Source organism: Bactrocera dorsalis, chromosome 1, assembly GCF_023373825.1.
Source record: "Bactrocera dorsalis isolate Fly_Bdor chromosome 1, ASM2337382v1, whole genome shotgun sequence".
Lineage (NCBI taxonomy): Eukaryota > Metazoa > Arthropoda > Insecta > Diptera > Tephritidae > Bactrocera > Bactrocera dorsalis.
The window spans coordinates 10,549,467-10,575,599 of record NC_064303.1 but is presented as its reverse complement, the minus strand read 5'-3'; the positions used below and the strand labels follow the sequence as shown (position 1 = coordinate 10,575,599).

Below are 26,133 nucleotides of genomic sequence, written 5' to 3'. Positions count from 1 at the left end.
GTAAAATCAGCAAACAAAACAAACTATTATGTGTGAGCGTAAAAAATAAAGCAAAGCAAAAAAAATATTTTCAGCTCAAAAATTAATTGAAAAGAAATTGCGCATGCGCACTCACACTTATACAAGCAAACAAACACACACAGCATTGTATTGTACAATTCGCGTAAAAATATATTTATTTACTGTTTTATGAAATTATAAATTTTATAAGCAACAAAAATTGTATTAAAACTCGCATAAGCAAATGCAAAGAAGAAGCAAAGAAACAAGTTCTTAAAATCCTTAGAGTTGCATCAAAATTAGTAATAATTATCTGTAGATAATTTTAGTAAACTTTACACGCAGTTGCATGCTTTGTGTATGCACATTTGCGAGTACCGTACCACACGCATACACACACAAACACAAACCCATACACATATACAAAAGCAAACACCAACAGCAGTGAGAGGCTGCTAATGAATAAATTAAATTTTTAACTCTTAATTTTGGTTTAGTCAAAAATAATGATGTACTTTCTAAGCTGAATTTATGAGTATTTATGTATGTATGTAAAAAATTGTAAATTAATAATAACAATAAAATAAAAACTATTAAAAAAACATTAAATAAAAATATTCTTTTGTTTATGATGTTATAAATATATTCTTATATTTTCGTGGGCTGAAATTGAAATGAAAATTTCAAAAACTATTAATATTATTTTTGTCGTATAAAAATATTTAACGTAACTCAGTACTCCTTCTTCGAAATTGGAATTTTAAAAAATAAACTTTTGAACTAATTTTCTTATATTAATTGTTAACCTAATTAATAAAAACTTTAAAGGAAATCAAAAAAAAATGTAGTTAAATTAAAAAAAAAATTATTCTAAATAAAGAAATTAAAATTAGTTTTTAAATAAAAAAAAAAATTAATCAAAAAATAATGTAGTTAAATTAAAAAAAAAATTATTCTAAATAAAGAAATTAAAATTAATTTTTAAATCAAAAAATTATAATTTTTGAAATTATTTAATTAATTCATTTAAAAATTATTTTTTTTATTTAGCACATATATTTAAAAATAAAATTTTTTAATTTAACAGGAAACTTTTTTAATATTTTTCCAAATAAATTCTCCAAAGTAATTAAGTATTTTCCAAATAACAATTTTTTTTAATTAAACCAAAAATTAATAAATTATTAATTAACTTTTAAATTAAAAATAGTATGTTAAATTTTTTAAATTTTAAAAATTAAATTTTTAATTTAAATAATTTTTTTAATTTTTACAAATAAATTTTCAAATTAGTAAAACTAAATTTTTAAATTAAATTATTTTTAATTAAATTAGTGATTTAATTAAAAAAAGTTTTAACTAACATGATTTTAAATAAATTTTTAAGCTTTTTTTAAATTTTTAAATTTCTTTAAAAAAATTTATTTTAATTAGTATACTTAAAATTATAACTTATTTTTAATTAAAATTTGGTTAATTAATTTTTTTAATGAAAATTTATTTAATTAATTTTTTTCTGACAAAAATTTGTTTTTTAATTTGGTTATGTATTAATAAATTTTTTGCTTTAATTAAAAAAAAATTGTTCAAAATATGGTAATTTAAATGAGTTTTTAAGTTTTTTATTTAAAAATGTATAGATTTCTTTAAAAAATGTATTTAAATTAGTATATAAAAAAAAAATTTTTTTAAATAAAATTTATTTAACTAATTTTTTTTAATTAAAATTTTTTTACGTAATTCTTTTCTCACAAAAATTTGGTTTTTAATAAATTTTTTTGTTTACTTAAAAAAATTGTAGTTTAAAATATAGTAATTTAAATAAATTTTTAAGTTTTTTTATTTAAAAATTTATAAATTTCCTTAAATAATTTAAAAAAAAAAATAATTTAATTTTTGAATAATAATTTTTTATTATATTTTTTCCTAAAAAAAATTTTGTTCGCGTCCATTAATTTTTTTAAATAAATTTATTGCTAATTAAATGTTCTTAAATTTAATAAAAAAAAATACATAATTGTTTCCTTAGGCAATATTGGAAATTTGCGTATATTAAAAAACCAAGAAACGAAATTCTTTTAAAAGTAATTAATAAAACTTTTTGTAAAAATTGTTTTTTTTTCTGCTTAAAACTTTTCTTACTAAATTTTAGGACCTAATTCGAAATTAAATTTAATAATAAATGATTATATTTAAATAATTTACTAAAAAATTAAACTGAATTTTAACACATACTTAAATATATAATTTAAAAAAAAATACTTAATGTTTCCAGTTAAATTTTATGTAATTAATTCCGATAAATTAAATATTTTCCTAAATAATTTTAACTTAATATTTTAAAAATTAATTTAAAACTAATAAATATTTTTCGAGCAAAATTTTTTCTTTAAAAAGTATCAGCACTTTATTTAAGCTCTAAAATTACAAAGAGCTAATTTTCTTTAATGATAAGAAATAATTTTTTAATATTTATTTTCGTTTAACGTTTTTTTAACTTCTTCGAAATTTAATTAAAAACAAAATTACTATTTGCTTCTAATAAACAAATTCAAATTTTCATAAATTATTTTTTTTTAATAATTTTTTTTCTAATATTTTTTTTGCAATTAAACTTTTTTTAAATTTCCTTAAGTAATTTTTTTTTAAACTACAAATAATTAAAATAAATATTTTTTTCTAATTAAATTTACCTTAAAATAATTTCACACAAACCAAAAATCTATATATTTTTATTTTTAAAAATTAATATTTGTTTCAAATTACCAAATTTTAATTTTCTTAAATTAATTTTTTTTCAATATTTTTTTTTTAATTAATTTTTTTTCTCATATCTTTCACATTAAACCTTTTCCTACCAAATTTTCTTGAATAATATCTTGTCTCATTAAATTTTCCTTAATAAAATTTAAGAAATACATATTTTTTTCTTTAAAAATACCAGCAGGAATAAAAAAATTCAACTTTTTTCAAAAATTAAATTCTAAAAATTTTCGTCGAAATTAAATTTAAAAATAAAAAAAATTATTTAATTCAAATTTCTTAAATACATTTTTTTCCAACAAAATTTATCTTAAACTCAATTCTGATAAACTAAGTACTTTTTTCAATTTACTTTTTCAAATTTTCGTAAATTAAATTGTAAATAATTAAATTATCTTAAATTATTGTTTTTTCTAACAAAATTTTCTTGAACAAAACTGAAATAAAATAGTTTTTATTCTATTTATATCAAATTTAATTAACTTTTTTTAATTAAGAATTATTAAATAAATCTAAATAATCGTTTGCAATTTCTACAGGATTTATACTGCGTGCTTTTCAAAATCTCTTTTCTATCTTTCCATTTTCTTTCGAATTCACTTTGCAGCACTACTTAAGTTGCTTTTAATTTTACTATTAAGCAGCTTTAAAACCGAAAAGTGCATCACCGGTTAATTATACTTACTCACACCAAGTGCAGTTAGCGCACATAATATTGCAAAAATAAAATTGAATTAAATAATATAACGCCATATTATGCAATTTTCAAACATACATACAGGTAAAGTTAAATAATGTTAAGTAAGTCTACAATAGTTCTTTGAATTAATTAAGTAAAATATTTATTTAGTTATTTCAAAAATCTGAAAAATTACAATTCATGTTATTTGTACAATATCGTAAAAATAAAATTTTAAATCCTGAAAATCTACAGGATATTTATTTGTTTGATATTTGGTTATCTATGCTCTAAAGATGAAGGTATTGTTGTTGTTACAATATCATTTGTGGCATTAATTACATACAGATGTTCACACTGAAGTAAATTTCCAAAAATTTACAATTTTCAAAATCTCTAAAAAAAATTTTAACAAATAATTTGTTTTTGTCCGGTTGAACCACCCAACCGATTTGCTTAATTTTTTTTTTTTGATGTTCACAAAATGCCTGGCTATCGTCCCTACTAGATTCATAATTTTTAATAATTTACTGACAATGTAATGACAAAATTTATGTAAAAAAACATGGGCAAAATTAAAAACAAAAAAACCGTAATTATTTTTTTATTTATCAACATTTGTTCATGATTCTAGTAGGTACGATAACCATTTACGTACTTTTTAAAAATAATTGAGTTCTCATTCATTCAGCCATTTCTCCGACAGATGTCATCAAAAAATTCCAAAAAAATGTGTTTATACACTTTACGATATACCTCGTGATATGTGAAAAAAGTTCTATTGAAGAATAAAAATTTCTATGAAAAAAAAAAAAAAAAAAAACAGGTCAGATTAAGCCTTAATTTGGATCAGTCAGTTTTCAAGAGAGCTATATGTTATACCGGTCGAACCGTACCGAAAGTAAGATAACGATAGAAATTCAGTTCTGTAGGATTTCGAAAACTCTCTCTTAGTTCTTAGACTGAGCGATTTCTTCGTATTAGTCGCCAGGGAAACGGGTATTCTATGATACTTAGTAAGTTCCCACTTCTATCCAATACCACAGGTTTTCGAAATCCTACAGGATTGTATTTCAATTATATCTCCTATAATATATAAGATGGACAATATTACAGGAGCAAGCATTGATATGGATGGGTGCAAATTAGATAATCGAGTAGATGGTGTGTTTCTGAAAACCCAGCGGAGATCACTGCAATTTAAGACGACCTTCATGTACTTACATGGAGGTGCTCACAACAAGGAATATATGTATTTATTTACATAGTAAATAGCGAGGCTGCTTTGAAACATCTATGTATAGTATCTTAGAGTTTCGTCAATGTTGGCGAAAGAGTGTCTCGATCTCTTAGTGAATTTAATATCCTACTTTGCGTTAAATCTGAAATAGGTTCCGGGACACTCGTCACGATAAAGCAGAAATAGATTTCCTGATAACTGTAAAGCATATAAACTAGGCAAAACAGGCACAAACCTACAATAAGACTCCGGAGAGGGGCAAATTTATATGCATCTGGTAACTTGTAGATATTTAATAAACAAAAATGTTATGAGTCTCGGTGGAATCAATCACTGACTTGCTTAACAAGCTGGCAAACGAAGCATAAATGGAATATACGGTAGACATGAAGACTATTAAAATTTAAATGGAATGATATAACAAGTCACTTTCTAATTCAAAGACATGCCAACAAACCAGAAACGTCATATGTGACCTGGTCTACGAAAAGGGAGCTAACGTGCGAAAAAAATGGTAAAAATAAACAACTCAACTCAACATCCGAATCAACTAAAAAGTGAAAAATTGATTTTTTGACACCGAAGCTCCCTTTCCGTAGACCAGGTCACATATAATGACTATTGTAGAAGCACTCAAGAGGCCGTCTTCTATGCGAATACAATGTTTTATATATTATAGAAAAAGAAAAGTAAGAGCTTGCGCAGATAAAAGTTTTCATACTGATGGGTAGTTCGGAGAGATGAGGAGTAAAAGGATTTTAAGCCCGGTGGTATCACTTTGGACCTCCTAACGGCCTAGGTACGTCGTTAAAAAGCCACTCTACCTACCTACTTAGATCTTCAATGCTATCAAATATACATATGTATATACGAGAAGATTAAGCGGGCTGTCGAAAATACATCTCTGTACCATTTTCCAAAGTGCCATAAGTCGACGTTATTTAATGAGGAGCATTTTAGTGCAAGAATCGATATAATGTTTAACTTAAATAATACCTTAGTATCAGATATAGTATAGGTATAGATAGGTGATACGTAAGTAGTTACAAAAACAATGCTCAGCTTATTCCTATCAAACCGAAAAAATTTCACTCATACTTTTCCCTCACTCTCCTTTTACTTCAGCGTGAATTTCTGTAACTCGAAATGTGGATTTTCAGGTAGTACCAAGACTACTCGCACTTTATCTCCACTAAGGCCTACGAGTGCCTCACTCAAATTATTTACTTTATTTTGGGTTATTTCGGAATAATTACAATAATTAAACGTTACTTTTTATAATTACTTAAAGCCTTTAAATTAGAACATGATTTTCACAGTTTTTCTTATAATATTTCACCATTACGATCAACATTTGTTAACTCATTTCGAAAAGTACAATAATTTCATCTAACAATTTTTTTTTTTTTTTTGTTTAAAATACGCTTCACCTCTTCTTAGGAATTCAGTGGTGTGATTGTTTATTATTAATATAAAATTTCTATCATACAAGTAGGAATATCTTTGCATTTTAAAGTATTGATTTCAAATTTAATTTGCGCTGAAATATCTCATTTTCTAGCAATTGTTTCATCGTACAAACCAACAGGTACGAGGTTGGGGGCTTATATAGGCAAATGAATTTCGTATGAATAGTAGAACAATCATTTTGTGAGTTAGCTATAACATACATGTATTTAAGTACTTTTTGAAACTTAATTTCCAAATTAAAGACTCTACTTAGCCTTGCCAAAAATTCTGTTACAAAGTTCACAATGTATACATAAAAGTGTAGCGATGGTCAACTGATCATCTCCTTCCAACACACTTGAAGTAAATTTGGCTGAATAGATATATGTTGCTTTTTTAGTGCTACGCGATCACCGGTCATGAAAGTATGATTTTTACAGATAAAAAATTCAGTGTCGAATAAGTTTTTAATAAAAAAATTACATAATCTTCGCAAAAGCTTTCAAAGAAGCAAAAAATTGTATTTCAAGGGTTCAAAAAGGTCACTGAAACATCCAGCTGTTGTTTGATGGGGAGTCTCCTGTAAAGGTATAGTATATCACTTCTGTGAAAAAGGGGTTAAATGTGGAGTGAAAGTGTATCAGCACAATGTCTTAGAAGACGTGGTAAAATACGTTAATCAGTATTCTTTTCGATGAAGAGCATTAAAATCATCTAGGATAGAGAACTTCCAAAGAAATGGAGAACATTAGAAGCTTCCAGCATACAAGGCTTCCACCCAGCAGTGGCTTTAAAGCAATATTACTGGTTTCATAGCTGCAGACGATTAGCCGTCTCGAAGTCCAGATTTGAATGCATTGGACTACGGTGTGGAGTCAGAATTGAAGAACATAACTTTTCTAATGGGTTTGAGCAATGTCGTTTATACAAATAGATTTTTTAAGGCTTGATAACTTTTTTTTAAAAAAAAAACGCATAAAATTTGCAAAATCTCATCGGTTCTTTATTTGAAACGTTAGATTGGTTCATGACATTTACTTTTTGAAGATAATTTCATTTAAATGTTGACCGCGGCTGCGTCTTAGGTGGTCCATTCGGAAAGTTCAATTTTGGGCAACTTTTTCGAGCATTTCGGCCGGAATAGCCCGAATTTCTTCGGAAATGTTGTCTTCCAAAGCTGGAATAGTTGCTGGCTTATTTCTGTAGACTTTAGACTTGACGTAGCCCACAAAAAATAGTCTAAAGGCGTTAAATCGCATGATCTTGGTGGCCAACTTACGGGTCCATTTCTTGAGATGAATTGTTGTCCGAAGTTTTCCCTCAAAATGGCCATAGAATCGCGAGCTGTGTGGCATATAGCGCCATCTTGTTGAAACCACATGTCAACCAAGTTCAGTTCTTCCATTTTTGGCAACAAAAAGTTTGTTAGCATCGAACGATAGCGATCGCCATTCACCGTAACGTTGCGTCCAACAGCATCTATGAAAAAATACGGTCCAATGATTCCACCAGCGTACAAACCACTCCAAACAGTGCATTTTTCGGGATGCATGGGCAGTTCTTGAACGGCTTCTGGTTGCTCTTCACCCCAAATGCGGCAATTTTGCTTATTTACGTAGCCATTCAACCAGAAATGAGCCTCATCGCTGAACAAAATTTGTCGATAAACACATTTCGAACCGAACACTGATTTTGGTAATAAAATTCAATGATTTGCAAGCGTTGCTCGTTAGTAAGTCTATTCATGATGAAATGTCAAAGCATACTGAGCATCTTTCTCTTTGACACCATGTCTGAAATCCCACGTGATCTGTCAAATACTAATGCATGAAAATCCTAACCTCAAAAAAATCACCCGTTACAAGTAGAAACTGTGTGGCCTGCTGTTGTTGATCATTGAGCGAACCTTTTGGAGGCTTGTAACAGAACTTATGGCAGGTCAAAGTATAAAGTATTTTTTCCAATACATAGCTTTCATTTTAAATTATTTTGAAATGAGAATCAACGCATTCGATACAGTTTGGACACTTGGAATTAAAAAAAAAATATAATAAGCCCCGATATGCTCTAAACTGCATCTTTGAAGTAATACTAATATTTACGCACAAGCTTTTATATAAACGCTTTCGCTGCGAAAATTCTCTCTCCATCTTTCTTTTCAACTTTCCATATCACAATTTCTTTTGATATTGCAAATTGTTTATAATATTATATGCTTTGATATTCATTTCTTTATCTCATATACGCTTATATATATGCATCTAAGTGCATTAGGGTAGCACTTCTTAAAATTATGAGCTTGCTTTTCCGTTTTTAACATTGCTGGTCATTATCGTTAGCTAAATAAATAATTTTATTTTTCAAATTTCTTCAAAAAATACCACACCCTAATGCATATTTAAAAAAATTACAGTTGTTTCAACCACATGCCTTGCTTACTTGAATTTTGCTTACACGAATTTTTAAAAAGTTTCATAATATATAAATATTTCTATTTTTATATACATATATATGCGCATTAGGGCTATCCTCAGTTATAACGTACTCACAATTATGCGTGTAAGCAAGCAAATAGTATCGAGCTTAATTAAAAAGGAAACCTTTAATTATTTGGACCACCCTGTATACGCATAAATGTTTGAAAACTGATTTTCATTCGTTAAAAAATTATTTTCAAAGTAGCTTGACTTTTTCTTAGAGCATTTAAGAGCAGAATTTCGAAAATGTTAATTTTTTATGAAATATATACAAATAAGGGCACACCTAATGTTCATGTATCCTTATTTAATCACGCTTCTTGTGCTCAGATATGAAATATACAAAGATAAGGACACATCTAATGTACATATATCTTTATTGCTGAATTCTTCCTAGAAGCAATTAGCAGAAAATTTTTCGAAAATGCAATTTTTCAAGCGAAAACATGAATTATATATAATTAAGGACACACCTAATGTACTTCTATCATTATTGTTGCATTTCTTCTTAAAGTAATTGAGTAGAAAAATTTTAGAAAATGTAATTTTTTATGCTCTGGTATGAAATTTTTCCAAATAAGGACCGCCCTAATGTACATATGTATATCATTATTGCTGAATTCCTTCTAGAAGCAATTAGTAGTAAAATTTTCGAAAACGCAATTTTTATGCTTAAATATGAAATTTATACAAACAAGGACCGCCCTAATGTACACATATCCTTATTGTTGCATTTCTCTTAGAACAATTAGAGGTAAATTTTTCGAAAATGCAATTTTTTTATGCGAAAACATGAATTATATATAATTAAGGACACACCTAATGTACCTATTTCATTATAGTTGCATTTCTTCTTAGAGTAATTATTAGAAAAATTTTAGAAAATGTCATTTTTTATGCTCTGGTATGAAATTTTTACAAACAAGGACCACTCTAATGTACATATTTTCATATTATTGCTTTTTCCTTAGAGCAATTAGTAGTAAAGTTTTCGAAAATACAATTTTTTATGCTCAGGTATGAAATGTTTACACATAAGCATCGCCCTAATGTACATATTTCCATATTATTGCATTTTTTCTTAGAGCAATTAGCGGTAAATTTTTCAAAAATTCTATTTTTTATGCGAAAACATGAATTCAATACAAATAAGGACACCCCTAATGCGTATATATAATTATGATTTATGTTAACAGTACATATTAATTTTAACGTTTCTTTTACTAATATTTCCGTTATAAATATAATTAATATTAATTTTAATAGAATTTAACTAACTACTGGAAAGTTGGAGTTAATATACTTTGGTTAGCGGTAAAAACAACTCAGGACACTTTCGCGCCCCATGAATCAGTTTCATGGTACATGCGCAATATGTTATCCTTGATGAGTTTGGTTTTCTCTGCAAAGATTGGTTAGTGTAGTGATGGATTTTTTCACAACAAATTTCAGGTACTCACCCTTTGATAAAGTATGGCTTGCCGTTGCCGATTGTTTCTTCAAAAATTCTAGGCACATATCTTGAGGTAGGCCCAATGAGTGCATATTACAAGTGAAGGCCCTGGAAGTATACACAATTATGTAATAAATATGAACCAGATTTTTGGACTCTCGATCATTTCAACTCACCCCAGTTGTCGAAATACAATATTCTCGATGGAGTGCGGATCGAGTTGTGCGTGCTGCTTATCAGCGGCTGCTGCAGCGCTCGACGCACCCACCAAAGCTGTCGACTCGGCCGAAGCGCCAGCGCCACCAACTGCGGACGTGTCTTCGGCACTGGTCTGTGAAGCGGATTTCTTCGTCGACTGCACCTTTAAGGCCACAATATTACCATGATGTGAGGAACTGGACGTGGAAGCGATTTCCCCATCAACCGGTGCATCCGTTAACAACGCGTTCTCATTCGTTGCCTCTGCTGGCGAATTCTCATGCACATTCGACTCAACCGCTATCTTTGTCGTGAACTGCGCTTTGTTGCGCTGCTTCCTTTCAGCGCGCCGTTTACGCATAGCCAAACGATGGTCTCGTTCACCCTGCACGGCTTCGAAGAATGCGGCGCCCCAAAAACGTTGACTATACCAGATCGGTTGCTGACGCATAAAAATGTAGAGATACTGGCGATACGGTTCACAGCCAGGAACTTCAACTGTAGCGATCAAAATAAATGTTAACTCCTTTAGAATCATGTTGGAAAAGTACAAACGCATACTCACTTTCATTGTAGAACATAAAGCAAGTATTCATGATTAATGCTGCCGGCGCATAGTCTTCACTCTCACCGCACTCAAATAAGACGATGGCGAAATACTGTACCAGCGAATGGAAGGTCACCTCATCTACACGCTTTGATTTGGCTTTCTGCTCGAGCAAAAAACGTGTAAACCACTGTCGTCCCGCATCGATACGCGCCAATGCGCCAAACTCCGCCTTCAATTCCAGTCCAATCGCCGATGCATTCGTGAAAAGCACCTCTATGAAACGTTTCATAAACTCCTTGATCGGCTCTTCGCCAGCGCGGCAGTCCAAGCTGATGGATGATGCCCATGACGGTACTGAATTTTGTGACTCCGAACGTATAAAATTACGCCAATCGGTAGATTCAATGCTGGGACTCGCTTGTACATCGGGATCGTCACGCAAACTGGTCACAGTGCTGCTATTCGAGTTGCGACTGCGTGGCGGCACCGCCATACTGGTGCCCGATTGTGTCATAGCTGGTATATCCATATGCAGGTGCGTGGGTTGGTTGCGCTGTTCAGTGGAATTGCCGCATTCACGATCCGAGGGCGGTTGCACATCGATTTGCGGTGCGCTGGCATTTACGCTCAACAAATCGGTAATGCGTGATAAATCTCTTTGTATGTCGAGTTCACTGCGTCTTGCGCCGGGTATGGCGCGTCCGGGTCGCCCATAACCACCCGAATGGCGTGACTCGATGGAATTCGAGCGTGTAGTGCTGCTAACATGCGAACGATTGACAGGCGGTGAGTATGAAGACGATGTGGAGCTGGAAGTTGAGGAACTCGAATCGGAACGCTTGTTTTTGTCACGTGCGCTGGTGCGGGAAGCCTCCAAGCGAGGTCCTATAAAATTTCATTACAATATTAAATGCATATTAAATTAATATCACAATTATACTCACTGGGTGCCAAGTTGGGATATCGAAACCGTCCTGATATGATCTCTTCATGTGCCCGTCGCGCCTTAATGCGTCGAAACTCATAATCTATTTTCGTATAGTCAATGGTCTCGTCAACTGTGGTAGAAACAAACACAATTTAATCTCAAAGCAGTAGGTAAATATTATAGCTTCCGTGCTTACATGTAGGAACCTCCTCGTCATCATCGCAATACTCCGATTCGCTGGAGCTAATGCTAAGCGTAAGCTGAAAAGAACAAATTAAACAGTTTAAAATTAAGAATCCAACAAATATCCGAGTTCTTAGTTCTAGAAAAACTTTCCTATTTGGAATCAGTTCTCAACACTACCCTTGAGACTGGAAAACCTACACAGTAAACCCTTTTTAGCAGTTGTATTTGAAGTTCAATAAGTTAATTAGGCAAGAATGGGCGATCTGTCTCCGAATCGTAAACTGTATGGTACGGAATAAAATACTCTTAAAAAAAGTTACAGTGTCTAAAAATTCGTTGTATAAACCGACTTAAGACAGTATACTTATTTATTTCCAACTGCATTAATTCCAAAGACAAGTACATATGTAAAAGGAAACAAAGGTATGTTAGCTACGCGCAACACTCTAAATATTTACACAGATGGCTCGAATTGGACGACTGTGCAGAGTTAGGCATAAAGCAACCTTTTAAGTTGCCGGACCACTGCAGTATGTATATTTCAAGCTGAGGTCTTTGCTGTTGCGAAAACCGCGGAGCTGGCCTCTAAAGCATTTGCAGCCAATTACAGAGTCAACATCTCCGTAGACAGCCAAGCAGCAAACAAAGCAGCAACCTTGTATCCCATATCGGCCAGAAGAGTTTGGAAAAAAGGTAGGAAAGTATTGCCAGAATGTTGTACGTCTAACATCCGAAAACGTAATTAACATTGGAAAACTCATGCATTGTCTATTCAACGATCTCGACAGAAACGTGATAAAGTCAATCAAAACTCGATGGAACGAGCTACCTGGGTTCAAAACTGTAAAAGTTATGTGCAAAACGGTGGTATGGAAGTACACAAAATTCATATTGGCACTCGATAGAAGAGACTAACTGGTCACTGTCTGACGGTGACCCACGCCCGCAGAATAGGGCTGGCAGAACGAAAATGCTCCAAGAAAGGCTACGCAGTCAGCATCTGGGGTCTCCAAGGTATGTTACCCTGGAGGAGGTATTGATAGTGAGAACACAGAATCTGTTAAAGATCGCGTCAAGCGCAGGCGACAACAAACAACAAAACTGGTTTATTCGTGCCTTATTGGTCTACCAAATTTACCAAACCTAACCTAAGGGAAACATTGGAGACCCTGTAAACTTTATGTAAACCACAAATGATCAGTGGGACTTAGTGAGTCTTTTGTGAGTGATCATCCTTTTAAATTTCTCTAACGGCTTATCCTTCTGAATAAACTACTCATTTGTCGAAATCGACGATATTGAATCACTAAGGCAGATAGCTCCACAAATTGACCAAATCTTTGTAGGAAAACTTTTTTAGTAGGTAACATATCTTCACGAAATTCGGCACAGCTTAGTGACCAAGTCATATCAGAATATTATTTTCTGATCGGACAACTTCCTTATATATAAAACTTTTGACCGGATCTTATAACGAAATTTGACATAGACTATAGCGTTCAATTCGAGCTACTACTGCATGTAGCTGAGATATGAACTTACTTATAAAAATTAAGTTTTTAGTCAGAAAACGTTTCCATCTGGCAAGATATCTTCATATTAGATATATAGTAAATAATTGTCCAAGGAACTCAACAATTTTGGAATATATGTATTATGACTGGACCGCAGACTGGGTACAAATCCAGCACGCCGAATGAAAGGCAGCAAAAATCACTTCCCAACTGAGCAGACTAACGACCAATATAGGAACCCCCAGCCAAGAAAAAGAAAGCTCCTAATGTCGATGGCAACCAGCGTTCTATTATAGGAAGGAGTTCCTATAACTAAAGGAAACCCGTTGTAAAGTACTGGTCAGAGGGCACGGCACCGCACCGCAGCCCTCAGTGTTGCATCAGTCTACCAAACAGTGTTAGGCGAAGCGATATTAGTTAGAAGTGGTAATGCCCCAATTGACCTTACACACTATATAATGAAGCTGAGGGAGCCAAAGAAAACATTTGAAAACCACAAGAGCGCAATAGAACAAAAAGAAGATTAAAGACCAACATGGCAACAAAGATGCGGGAAAGGAAATTCGGGGCAGATGGACGGCCAGATTAATAAATGATCTAAAGTTATGGACAAGCCATAAATTTGGATAAGTCGATTTTTACCCAGCTATTATTCGTTCAAGGATACTTCAAAAAGTACCACCACAGAATGGGAACATAGTAACCAGAAATTTTTGCCGTAATTTCTAAAGAATTTAAGCTCTTATTCTCCGATAATAGTACTTGCAATTTCGAAGATTATCAGACAAGTTAAGATGACGTCTTCTTACGCACTAGATAAAGAAGATTGCATTGAGCTAAACAGCAGCCTTTCTAACAAAGTAAGAAGTACTAACACACTCATAAAATAGTGAATCAATAACCATTACCTTATTTGCTTCCTTTGACTAAATATTTAACTAATCGCTTACTGACATAACCACACAACTGCAAGCATACGGCTCTAGTCAAACAAGTTTCAATGCACACCCACTTTCTGCCTCCTTCTGCCTCACCTTCACACTGCTGACGCAGCCAAACATACATACATAATTCTTTAACATGAACTTAACCCAGATGTGCCAATGCACAATGGCCTCGACAATGGCACAATCGAATTGTGTGGCAACAGCAAATGCCAACAAACATAGCTGAATGTCCTAAAAAAACAGCATAAAAACAACAAAAATCAAAGAGCGACAGAACATATTAAACAAAAAAGCAAAAGTAATATTCTACATTCCGGTCTGTCGGTTGGACCTGTTTGGCGCCCCTGAACTTAACCATGATGCAGGCCACACACACGTACACACATACAGAGTAGTGACACTGGCGCTAGTGAGCTTTGGCTGTGTGGTGCAGTGGTGGGTAGGCTGCTTGAATTGCCGCAATCGGCCGATGTCACAGCGGGTGACAATCGAGGTAAATGTTAAGCGTTATTGAATGATGTCAAGCATATTTTATGCAACTGTGTGGGTGTATTGGTCACACCACCGCAAGTTATTAAAGAGAAAATAGTATCAAACGAAACTAAAATAATCCATAAAGCCAGTGGTTTACGCAAACATATTTAGCGTTTCAAGTACAGTAGTGTGCGAAAAAAATGGACTTGGTAAAAAAAAAAATTGTGTAACATTTAAATTCGAAAATATTTGAAAAATTTCTTGCCTTCATAAAATTTTTTAAAATCCTGAATGATTGTACAGTAGTGTGTGAAAAAAATGCACTTGGTAAAAAAATTTTCGTGTAACATTTAAGTTCGAAAATATTTGAAAAATTTCTTGCCTTCATAAATTTTTTTAAAATCCTAAATGATTGTACAGTAGTGTGTGAAAAAAGCACTTTACAAAAAATTTTTCATTTAAACTTAAAATCCAAAATGTTTGAAAAATATCACACTTCACAAAATTTTTGAAATTCCTGAATAATTGTACAGTAGTGTGTGAAAAAATGCACTTGGTAAAAATATTTCGTGTATCACTTATGTAAATCCGAAAATATTTGAAAAATATCATTGCTTCAAAAAAAATTTTCAATTCCCGAATAATGGACCTCACAACCTAAAACTATGGTTAGCTGACGTTAAACTAGAGATGAGGCTAAGGAATGATGGTACCTATAGAAAAGAGAGACGACCGAAAGCAAACTGTACAAGTGAAAAAATATATTTAAATTTATGATGCTATCGTTAACTCCAAATGTCTATTAAAGTAGTAGTTTCGAGGTTTGGCCACATAAAATTATATTCATTTAGCCCGACTTTCTACATAATAGACAGAAAGTATCAGTATCATGTTGACAGCTGTCAAAACTCTTTATTGTATAACCTCTAGACTTCATATTGGCTAAGTATAATCATTCGAGCTGGAACTGTGGATCTCTTTTACTTCGGCGCGGTTCTCAGAACGGCAGTACTTACAAAGTTCTCAGCACTAGAGACTTAATCGACCTTCTTTTCTGTAAACGGTACCCTAAACATAAGAATTTCTTTGGTACAACGGTACCCATTAAATTAATTTGGTACGATATGATCTTCTGTAACCGGGTAAAACCATTAATGAGAAACGCTACTGAAAATAACTACTTAAAGCCAAGAAAACGAAGCTATAATTTCTATCATGACAGAGGCTTGGACTCATCTTGCAATACCAATTAAAAAGCAATTGGAAAAAATCAAGAAAGATATGGCTGTGAAGATTTGCCACGCCCACCTTAGCCCAGACCTTGCCCCTTCTATATACTACCAAATAATTAAGTTCCGAGGAAAGTCTTCAATGGAATAAGGCTTACATCAAAACTAGGTACCAAAAACTGGCATGATTCAAGCTTGGTAGCCAATCTGGTACAGTTCTTTTGATATGGGATGCTCAAGTTGGCAGAAAGATGGAAAAAGGTTATAGCTTCAGATGAGTAATTATTTGAATGATAACTACTTTGAACATGAGTTTCTTAAATATATGCTCAAATTGTGAGAAAAATGCACCAATATAGTTATGAACCCAATGAAAGTACCGCGGAATAAATACCCATAGACCTTGCTGACGAAATCATGTAAGGTGCTTAACTAAATTGGTAACAGTCTTCGCGGTTTAGCTGACCTGAGCAAACTAAACTTCCTGCCTGCTTTTATCGTTAATATGAAAGCTCCTAACAGTTCTGACACCAACCCTACAAAGCTTTAGCTTAGATCTCCATACTCCTTTTAGGATCGAAACCTACTTTTCATATAAAAATAGAGGGAAGGATATTGGTAACTATAGAATCGACGGAAAACTCAGATCGCAGATTCACCCCTGGACTAGGCAGACGCTATTCAACAACTAGCCCCAGTGTGACAGCGAGATCCTTCTGACATAGTGCAGAATACAGGTGATCCACTCGACTATTTGCTCTCAGTGCAGTTATTTTTGCCGCATTCGTAAGAGGTCTTACTGGTCATTGACCAACAGACGAGTGTGAGATAAGGCTGAAAATTTTGCCGGACGCTTACTGTCAAAATTATATGAAGGAAGGTAAAATAGAAACATCCAAGCCCTATCTCCTCCATTGAGGTTGAAATATCTCGACAATCATATATTCGGCGAAGCTGGCGAAAGAGCCGATATTGATATCAGCCGACTTAACAAATTTGTTACAGCAACTGGTCAGTCAATATTTGGGATTACTTAGGTATCACAGTGAACCGGGGTTCTTAGCAGACCAAGTGGGACGGTGGGATCCGTTCTGGGACCACTTTGGATCTGGGATCCGTTTTTGAATCGAAATTTTAAACTAGTTAGGTAGGTATATGACGCATGTGGAACTTTAGAAGGCGCAATGTGAAACCACTGATTCTAAAAACCTCTCAACCTAACCTAACCCACTTAGTGCAATCCAAAAATTAAAATGGACTCGTTTACATACACAAAACTGATGATAAGATGAGGGCAAAGCAAAATACGTCGAAAATCTCAAAACTTCCTAAGCATTGGAAGTATCACTGGTTCTTTAAGTGACATATATGTATCTCGCACTCACCTTATTCGAAATACCGTTAAGCAGCTCATTACTATTCCCCAGTACCGTTAGAAATTTCGACTTCAATATACCAATGCCGGGAGTACGGCCCATAAAGCTTTTGATTTTCGAGCGCTCGCCACCCGGCGGCGTAGGCGGACAGGTATTCAAGTCCACCATCTTTTTGCTGCTGCTGTTGTTGTTGTTATGCTTGTTGTTCAGCATTCACTCCGGGTGCTGCACTTAATTAATTGCTCATACGCCGTGTAGGCGCGCTGTTGTAAGCTGGTGTGCGACCTTGTGCTGCATAAATGCATGCGTTTATTTGTTGTTGTTTTTTTATTACTACTTTTTTTTTGCTTTTGCTACAATTATGCGTTGAGCAGTTAAAATGGACAATATTTTTCTTTATTTTTTTTTTCTTTGTTGTAAATACGCGCACGTTTTTATATATCTTTCTACTTTGTATTACTTATTTACTTAGTAATTTTAATTAAATATTTAAAACGTTAGCACAAATTGCACAACATTTTTGGTCAGCTGCACATATCCATATGGTAAACGCTCGTCGACCAACTGCTGTGAGTGTCGTGTGTATTACGTTATCGGCATGAAATTGCGGCGTCGACTGGCTGGTGGCGTGGCAAGAGTTGGTGGCGGAATGCGATAGCAAACGCGTATATGCAAATATGCGACTGCAGAGGCATGCCACACAGCGCACACTAACGCACTATTGTTTAGCGCGCATGTGTGTGTGAGTGTGTGCGTTCGCCTTTGTGTTACTTAGGTATGTTTATGGGCCAGCAGCAGCATTACCGTTGTTTATTGTTGATGTTATATCGATTTTTTTTCGCTGCAGCTACACACACACACGCATACATATAGCGGACTTCATATGCTGTCTTCAACGTTATGACTGTCTACGCGTTTGTATGTGTGCTTTTTTTATATTTACAGGCCTCCACCGCGGTACATGGCCAGATATTTCGTCAAAAGTGCTGCTGAATTGAAATTTTTTTTTGCTGCTTTGGGCAATTCTTTGAAGGTTATAATTTGGCAAGTAACGGACACGCCTACCAAGGTTGTACGACTGCTGCGTGGAGTGCAATAAAAAGTTCGCTGGAAATATAACGGTTAGCGGGGTGAAGTGTCAGCAGCTTAATTAACACATGACACAGCGGGGCGTATTAGCGCAATGTTTTTTGGAGAAAATATATATTTTTTTCTTGCTGGAAACTCAAGCAAATTGGATAGCAGGTTTTGGTGCTAAGTTGTGTGGGTTAATATTTTATTTTTTTGTAATATTCGCGTTTTTAAAGACTTTTTTTCAACATTTCTTATTATTGCTTTAAAATATTTTTTGAAATAAATTTTTTTATAAATATTTTTTTATTGAAATTTTTACTTTCTTTATTTTTTAATTATTTTTATTAACTTTTTTTATTTTTTTTATCTATTTATTTTTTTAAAATAATTTTTTTGTTCTAATTAATTTTTTAATTATTTTGTATAAGTTTTATTATTTTATTTAATTTTTTTTTATTTTATTTTTTTATTTATTTAGTTTTTTATATGTTTATATTAAAATATTTTTTTTTATTTCAAATAATTATTTTAATTGTCATATTTAATGTTTTTTTATTTAACTTTTTGAATTTTTTATCATTTAAATATTTTTTTTGTTTTAATTACTTTTTTAATTATTTTATTTATTTTTTTAAATTATTTTGTTTAATTTTTTTAAATTATTATATTTATTTTTTTTAATTATTTAATATATTTATTTTTTTATATTTTTATACTAAAATATTTTTTTGTTTTAATTAATTATTTTATTTTTGTTTTAATTTTATTTTTTTTTTTAATTTTTCTTTGCTTTAATTAAAATTTCTTTATTTTTATTATTTTTTTTCTTTCCTTACTTTTATAATATTTTTTTTAAATTTCTTTTTTTTAATTTTATTTTTTTTTTTTAATTTTATTTCATTAATTTTCAATACTTTTTCTCCACTCCGCTACCTAACTGCACTCACACACTTTTATTGCTAATAGCCAAGGCACTTTTTCGACGCACGCTTCTATTTCAAATAAGCAAAAAATATCAATAAACCGCAGGAAAATATTTTTCTCCTACTTTCCCTCACCGCAAAATATTAAATTAATTTCCACTGCAAACTTAACACCACTTCACTGCGGATTTCCACTTTGACTGCAGCTTTTGCACAACTCGCTGTTGCAGCAACACTGACTGGCATTCGCCGCGCTCGACAAGGCTAAGCTGACTGCCAGCGCTACAATTGTACTCACAGCAATGTCCTTCGGTGCTGTACGCGCCTCCAGCACAGCATATAGCAACAAAAGTCGCGCCTTTCACGCTGCTGCCGAAAAACTATGCGGTCAGCGAGTGTGTGCAGCGTGTGAAATCAATGCCAACTTTTAGGCGCATTAAATGCGTTCGCCGCGCAATGCCCGAAGACCGCCTGACAAACGAGTGACGTTACGAGCACGTGGCGTAAATAAGTAATACCGGAGAGCGAATGAGCGTCGTAACCAACAGAGAGTGAGTAAACGCCAGCGAAAGCGCTTGAAAAGCACAGCAAACGAAAGAGTACCAGCGTGAGTTAGTCAGAGCGCGCGCTACCATCACTCAAACACTCTCCTAAGCAAACATAATTTCTTAATTTCCACACACTTTTCCTTCAAACACACATACAAATACATGAGCCACGAACATGTCATCGTGTAGGCGCGTCTACACGGCGTATGTGCAACTTTTTGTTTGTTTACAACACTTCATCAGCTGTTTCTAAGCTTTTATCTCACACCGGCTAGCATTTTTTGCAGCTTTCCTTTATTTACACCGCTCACTTGCGTGCTTATGCTCACTTGTGGTTCGCTCATTTTGGCAGCGCTCTTGCTTTGCTGTGTTTTGACGGCGAAAACTGCATTTTTTCTTCGCCAAAATTTTCTTTTACTTAGCTTCATGCTCTCGGCCTGTTGGCGCTCTTTTGTAAAATTTTCATTATCTGCTCTTTCGTTCCGCTAGTTGACATCAGCATTTTCTTCGTTTTGTTTACATTGCCGATTTCGAAAGCCGGAAGCAACAAATGCGCATGTGTTTTGTTTGTAGCTTTGTACGTTTGTCGCTGTTAATTTAGTTAATTGCGGCAAATTCGGCTTAATTCGCTGCAATGCATATGAAATTTCCGTTACACATGCATAAATATGTTTGTATATATAATGAAGAACGAGTATATAGCGCAGATGTTGATGTATGCAAGTATATATTGATAAAAACTAAAATAAAAAAAATTGACCATATTATTATTATATTTTCTAAAATTGATTTTCTCAAATAATAGACTAGCGCAGAAGCCTTTGAAATAGATAAAAGAGCAAAAAGTTCATAGCAGGTTGAATCTTATCGGAAACGAAAGATAAAATGACAAATATTAACAGAAAAATAATTAACGGTCGATCTGAAATTGTGAGAGGGATGGTTTATCTCGATTTCCGACAAAAGTACTACTAGAAAAAAGTGTTATTGCAATGCTATTAGTTTTTTATTCTTGTAAAAAAATTTGGTTCTTTCATGAAGTTCGGTACAAACATAATTGTGCCCCAAACACAGAGTATTTTTTATTTAAAGTAATCTTTATATTGACCTAATATGAAAAAAATATATTATTTTTTATTTTTAATAAAAAAAAACACAAGTTAAAATTTCAGATTTTCTTAGAATTGAGTATGCTTAAAGTCTCTTCTTTTAAATGATATTAAAAATATATATAAGTACTACTATGAGCAAACAATTGTAAGACTTTGTTAATAATTTCAAAGTTCTTAGTTTTTTCTTCAAAATTTATGTCGTCTTTCTCAAAGTAGTCCCCTTGACCCCAATACACTTGTGCAAACGTTTTTTCCAATCCTCGAAACAGTTGTTAAAGTCTATCTCCGGAATAACCTTCAATGCGCGTATCGATTTAGGTTTAATTTGAGTTTGCGCAATAGTCAAAATCGTACGGAGCTAAATCAGACGAATACAATTCCTTTATTTTACTGACGTGTTGATCATCCCTTGATGTTGATGGCCTTCCTTTACGTGATTTGTCATCAACGCGTTCAAGACTTTTCAAAAAGTCTGTTAAAACTGTAAAATTGAAACATTTGGTGTGATGGGAGATATAAAAATTTAACCGGCTGAAGATAGGAAATACGCAAAGCTAATGTTCCTGCATCTCATCATCCTCCGCCCATACTCTGCGTTCTGTCGACGCCACTTTACCAAGTTTCGGAAATTGTAATATCAGAGGTAGATGTCCTGAGAGCACCACCACATTGTTACTTAGTTCCCTCTTATCCAAAAAAAAAAAAAAAAAAATTACTTACATATAGTATGTTCTGTTCACCATCAACATGGCACAATAATATTTTTGTGACCTGCTCTGAGTTACTAGTGTTGCAAAATATAAGGTGTTCCTCTAGAGCCCATTAGTCTATTGCCTCAAGCAACTTTTAAAGGATTAAGATGGTTATGGGCAGCTTAAGTGAATTGCATTCCTGACTGCCCCATATGACCATATGACCCTGGTGATATTTACCGAGTTACCCACCAATAATTTCGTTATTACCTTAATAAACACGCTACGATATCTTTAATTGCCGTTGGCTATGCACTAGAAGGTTAATGGACTCGTTATTTAAAGCAGAACAGTTCAGTTAAACAACTAATTCGACCGGCAAGACTTTAGTATGACTTATAGTCATTTGATAAGAAGCTTCAGTATTTGGATTACCATAGAAGAAGTCTGCCTTGAAATCACTGGGGTACACAGAGATTTCGCCGTCGGGACCGTCAAATACAAAACCATTGAACGATTATTATCTACTGAGAAATATACACGTGTTGATTAAATCCCCAAATAAAAAAGAGTTTATAGCCTATTAAGTTTTATTTCAAGTACATTTCAGACGCCGCAAAACTTGAAGCTCATTTAAAAATCATTGAAACTCAAAGAATCGCAAAGAATCTGACGTGAGCTAATGGCCTCACACGTCTAAATTCAGTCACCAGTTTCAGCCAACAAAAAAGCTGTTGTTATTTTGAGGCAAACGCAATTCACTTTCTTCAATTTTTTTCGGAAAACTTGAATGATACAAAAAAACAAACAAGTGAATCGATTTACGAATACATAATAATAAAAATAATGTTGAATTTGAGGGAACCACGTCTGGAACTCACACATTTACAAATTTACCAAAGAACAATGTATGTTTATGCATTTCAAATTCCTGAAATTATATTGAGTACTTGTTTAAATTTTTGTCTGCATTTTGTATAGCTGCCAAATCACATACCGAATAATAGGCGCCGAAAATTCTGGCTAAAAGAGAGTCAACAATAATAATTCATCTAAACAACTTTTGAGTGAAATGCAGCCAACAGGATTCCAAACGAATTTCGGCTTGTTTTTGTTTATGTACGAAGGCTTCACAGTTAAATACACTGTTCATAGAAATAAAGCAATAAAATTAATGAACACACTGCATATGCATTCACTGATTAATTAACTTATGGAAATAACATATAGATTAAAACGAAGGCGTATTAACACATAGACATAAACTGTAACGAATAAAAAAAATTACAAAACAACCAAACAGATAATAGAACACTTCATCAAACCTTCAGGTAACGGTGTCAGGGTTCTCTTATTCAAGGAAAAGCGGCAAAACAAACTAAAACAGAAACGCTGATTGATAAGAAATAAACAATAAATTAATGCAATAAGAAAGATGTTTGATAAATATGTATGTATATTGAATGCAATAAAAATTACTAGTCGCATCTAAGCAATTTATTTCTGCCTAAGTCTCTCACTAGCACATAAATAGCACAAAAATAAATAAACACATTTCAAAAAGAAAAGGCAAAATATTTTCAAAAATATGTTTGTTTTGAACACAAATACTTTGCTCTAAATCTACGAAATATATTTATAGAAATAGCTGAAGAGGCAGTTAGGTCACCTGGAAACACTCTGCCTACAAAAAAAAATGTATGTGATTTCTGTCACATTATAATTCGACCAAGTGTTTCTATTATCCCTGAATATAGAGTAGTTCTGCTTCACCAGCTTTACGAAGGCGACTTTACATTAACACTCCCATATATACCGGAAGCAAAGAATCGCGCACCGCAAATTGAAAATGAATAGCGGGTGCTTAAATAGATTTGATTTCCTATGAAATGGGAATCTTGGTTATACCTTGGAAAGCTACAAGGGAAGTATGCTTATTGTATACTTCTAGAATATGTGAAGAACTGTATCAACGCATTATTGTAGAACTAACTCGCTCAAATTTTAACCGGACTAAAAAAACTGCATTTTCTGCTTTTTTATTACAAATCTTTAACTTCGTCTTCAAAATAACGTCCTTTGAGCCAATACAACCAGCCAACATTTAACTCAGGTTTCAAAACAGTTTACATAAGCCTTGACTGGGTTGAGCTTCAGTGGATTCATCAAATTTTTTTTTTTTTTTTGGAATTGTTTCTGCACCAGATTCAGGTCTTTTGGTACAACTCTTCACACTCAAACCCTTATTCAACATTTTACACATAGCGCCCATTGATATAGCCGACAAGTGCATTGCTGGAATTTGCGCGCTAAATCTCAGGGTATATGTAGAGGACGTGCTGAGACTCTCTCATCTTTCAACTGCATTCCAGAAAACATGGACCAAATCATGCTACTCGTGAGGGTTTTTTCCGCCAATCTTAGCTAGTGTTTTTCTGGCAGAATTCGCTTATAACCAAAAGACATCTCTCTTCGGTCTATAGGCTCTTGACAAGTTTCAAGAAGAACCGACGTTTTCGAGCCAAATTTTGTTCAACGATAATGCCTATTTCTGGCTCAATGAGTATGTAAACAAGCTAAATTACCGCGTTTGGGACGAAGGGCAACCGGAATATATTCATGAGCTGCCATTTCATCCAGAACGGTTTCGGTGTGGTTTATAATTCTGTAAAATGTTGCCGGTGAGAACCGGTAACCGTTAATGGCGACCGTTATCGCGCCGTGATAACAGACTATTTGATGCCTGAAATTGTAGCTCGTGATCTTGACGACATTTGGTTTCAACAAGACACTTCCCGCACATCGCATCAACCATTGAATTTATTCTAAAAGAACTTCGGTGAACAGATAATGTAATAACACCCCTTAGATGTTTTGCTGTGGGGATATATAAAGTTTAAAGTCTATGCTGACAATCCCATCTCGATTCAGACCCAGAATCAGACCAGTCGAAATGCAAGAACGAGTCATCGAAAATTGGACTGAACGGACGGGTCATCTGAAACGTAGCCGCAACCAACATTTAAAAGAGATAATCTTCAAAAATAAATTCTAAGGGTTGTTCTTTCATTAAATTTGAAGTTTCTGTGTTTTTTCCTTAAAAAGTTAGGAAACCTCGAAATGGATCACACTTTTTAAAAGTGCTGGTAGACTTACTGTTAAGGAGTGCAGCCTCATTCAGGGAAGCAGTATTAGTGCCGAATTTTCTCAATGCACATTAAAAGTTTTTCAAGAAACATTTCAGCAGTGTTCCCTTTATAGAACCAAGAGACGAAGCAGAAACTGACCTTCTTCTTCTTTTATGGCTAGATACCTTTTACGCGGTTATAGTCGAGATAACAACTCGTTTCTTCTTAGTCGGGGAATCGTTTCTTTTTTTATCCAATTGAAGATTCTAAGCGAAGCCAGGTCCTTCTCTATCTGGTCTTCCCCCGGCGGGTACTGCGTCGAAAACTTTCGGAGCTGGAGTGTTTTCGTCCACATGACCCAGCCAGCATAGCCACTGTTTTTTAATTCGCTGAACTATGTTAATGTCGTCGTGTATATCAAACAAATCTTCGGCAGAATCTTTCCCTCGAAAACTCGTAACGTCGTCTCATCATATGTTGTCATATGTTCTTGTCTCTACACTATATAGGAAGACGGGAATAGTGAATGACTAATAGAGTTTGGTCTTTATTCGTCGAGAGAAGACTTTACTTCTCAATTGCCTACTCTTTCCGAAGTAGCACCTGTTGGCAAGAATTATTCTGCGTTGAATTTCGAGGCTGACATTGCTATTGCTGCTAATACAGGTTCCAAGGTAGACGAAATTATATTTCGAAGCTAACTTTAGCACCCTTAATAAATTTGTGATGGGGTCAAAACGGTTTATGCCAATTATATAAGAGTTTTAGGTATCCCAATGGAACAACGTTATGAGCTGTTCATATAAGATCTCTACTATTAACATTCTTGAGATGATCGAAATATAATTTCATTATTAAAGCTTCAAAAGGTTGCTCAAGTTTATGGTGGAAAAAGAGTTGTCTAAACTAGCTTGCAGAAGTTGGAACAATGGAAAGACACTAGCAAAACTAGTTGCTATATAATAGGAGTTAGAAAACGATCTAACGACTGATAGTTTATTATATACACTATACCTATTTCGATATGATACAATCGTTGGGGAGAACCTCAACTACCTTATATTTTTCCGACCAATAAAAATCGGGTTATTCTATGAGCAGAGTGCCAGTTTCATGAGCCTAAATGAGTATTTTGTACTATCAATTTAGTTTTACTACCGCTCAATACACAAATTTTGACTAAAAGAGAATTC

The 26,133-nt window shown here is 33.3% G+C and overlaps 1 protein-coding gene across 2 annotated transcripts; it reads right to left on the bottom strand.

The window, feature by feature from the left end:
- Positions 1-9,822: 9,822 nt before the first annotated feature.
- Positions 9,823-18,857, bottom strand: LOC105222166 (uncharacterized protein KIAA0513). 2 transcript variants are annotated; one of them, XM_011199377.4, is made up of 7 exons: positions 17,473-18,857; positions 11,934-11,997; positions 11,754-11,867; positions 10,825-11,694; positions 10,238-10,757; positions 10,069-10,169; positions 9,823-10,010 (listed from the first exon to the last, which is right to left on the bottom strand). In XM_011199377.4, exons 1-7 carry the CDS (start codon positions 17,674-17,676, stop codon positions 9,934-9,936), a joined length of 1,950 nt encoding a protein of 649 aa, XP_011197679.2. In that variant the 5' UTR covers positions 17,677-18,857; the 3' UTR covers positions 9,823-9,933. The 2 variants fall into 2 exon arrangements, with proteins under 2 accessions (XP_011197679.2, XP_049308273.1); XM_049452316.1 differs by having other exon boundaries at positions 11,934-11,986; positions 17,473-17,648.
- Positions 18,858-26,133: the final 7,276 nt, after the last annotated feature.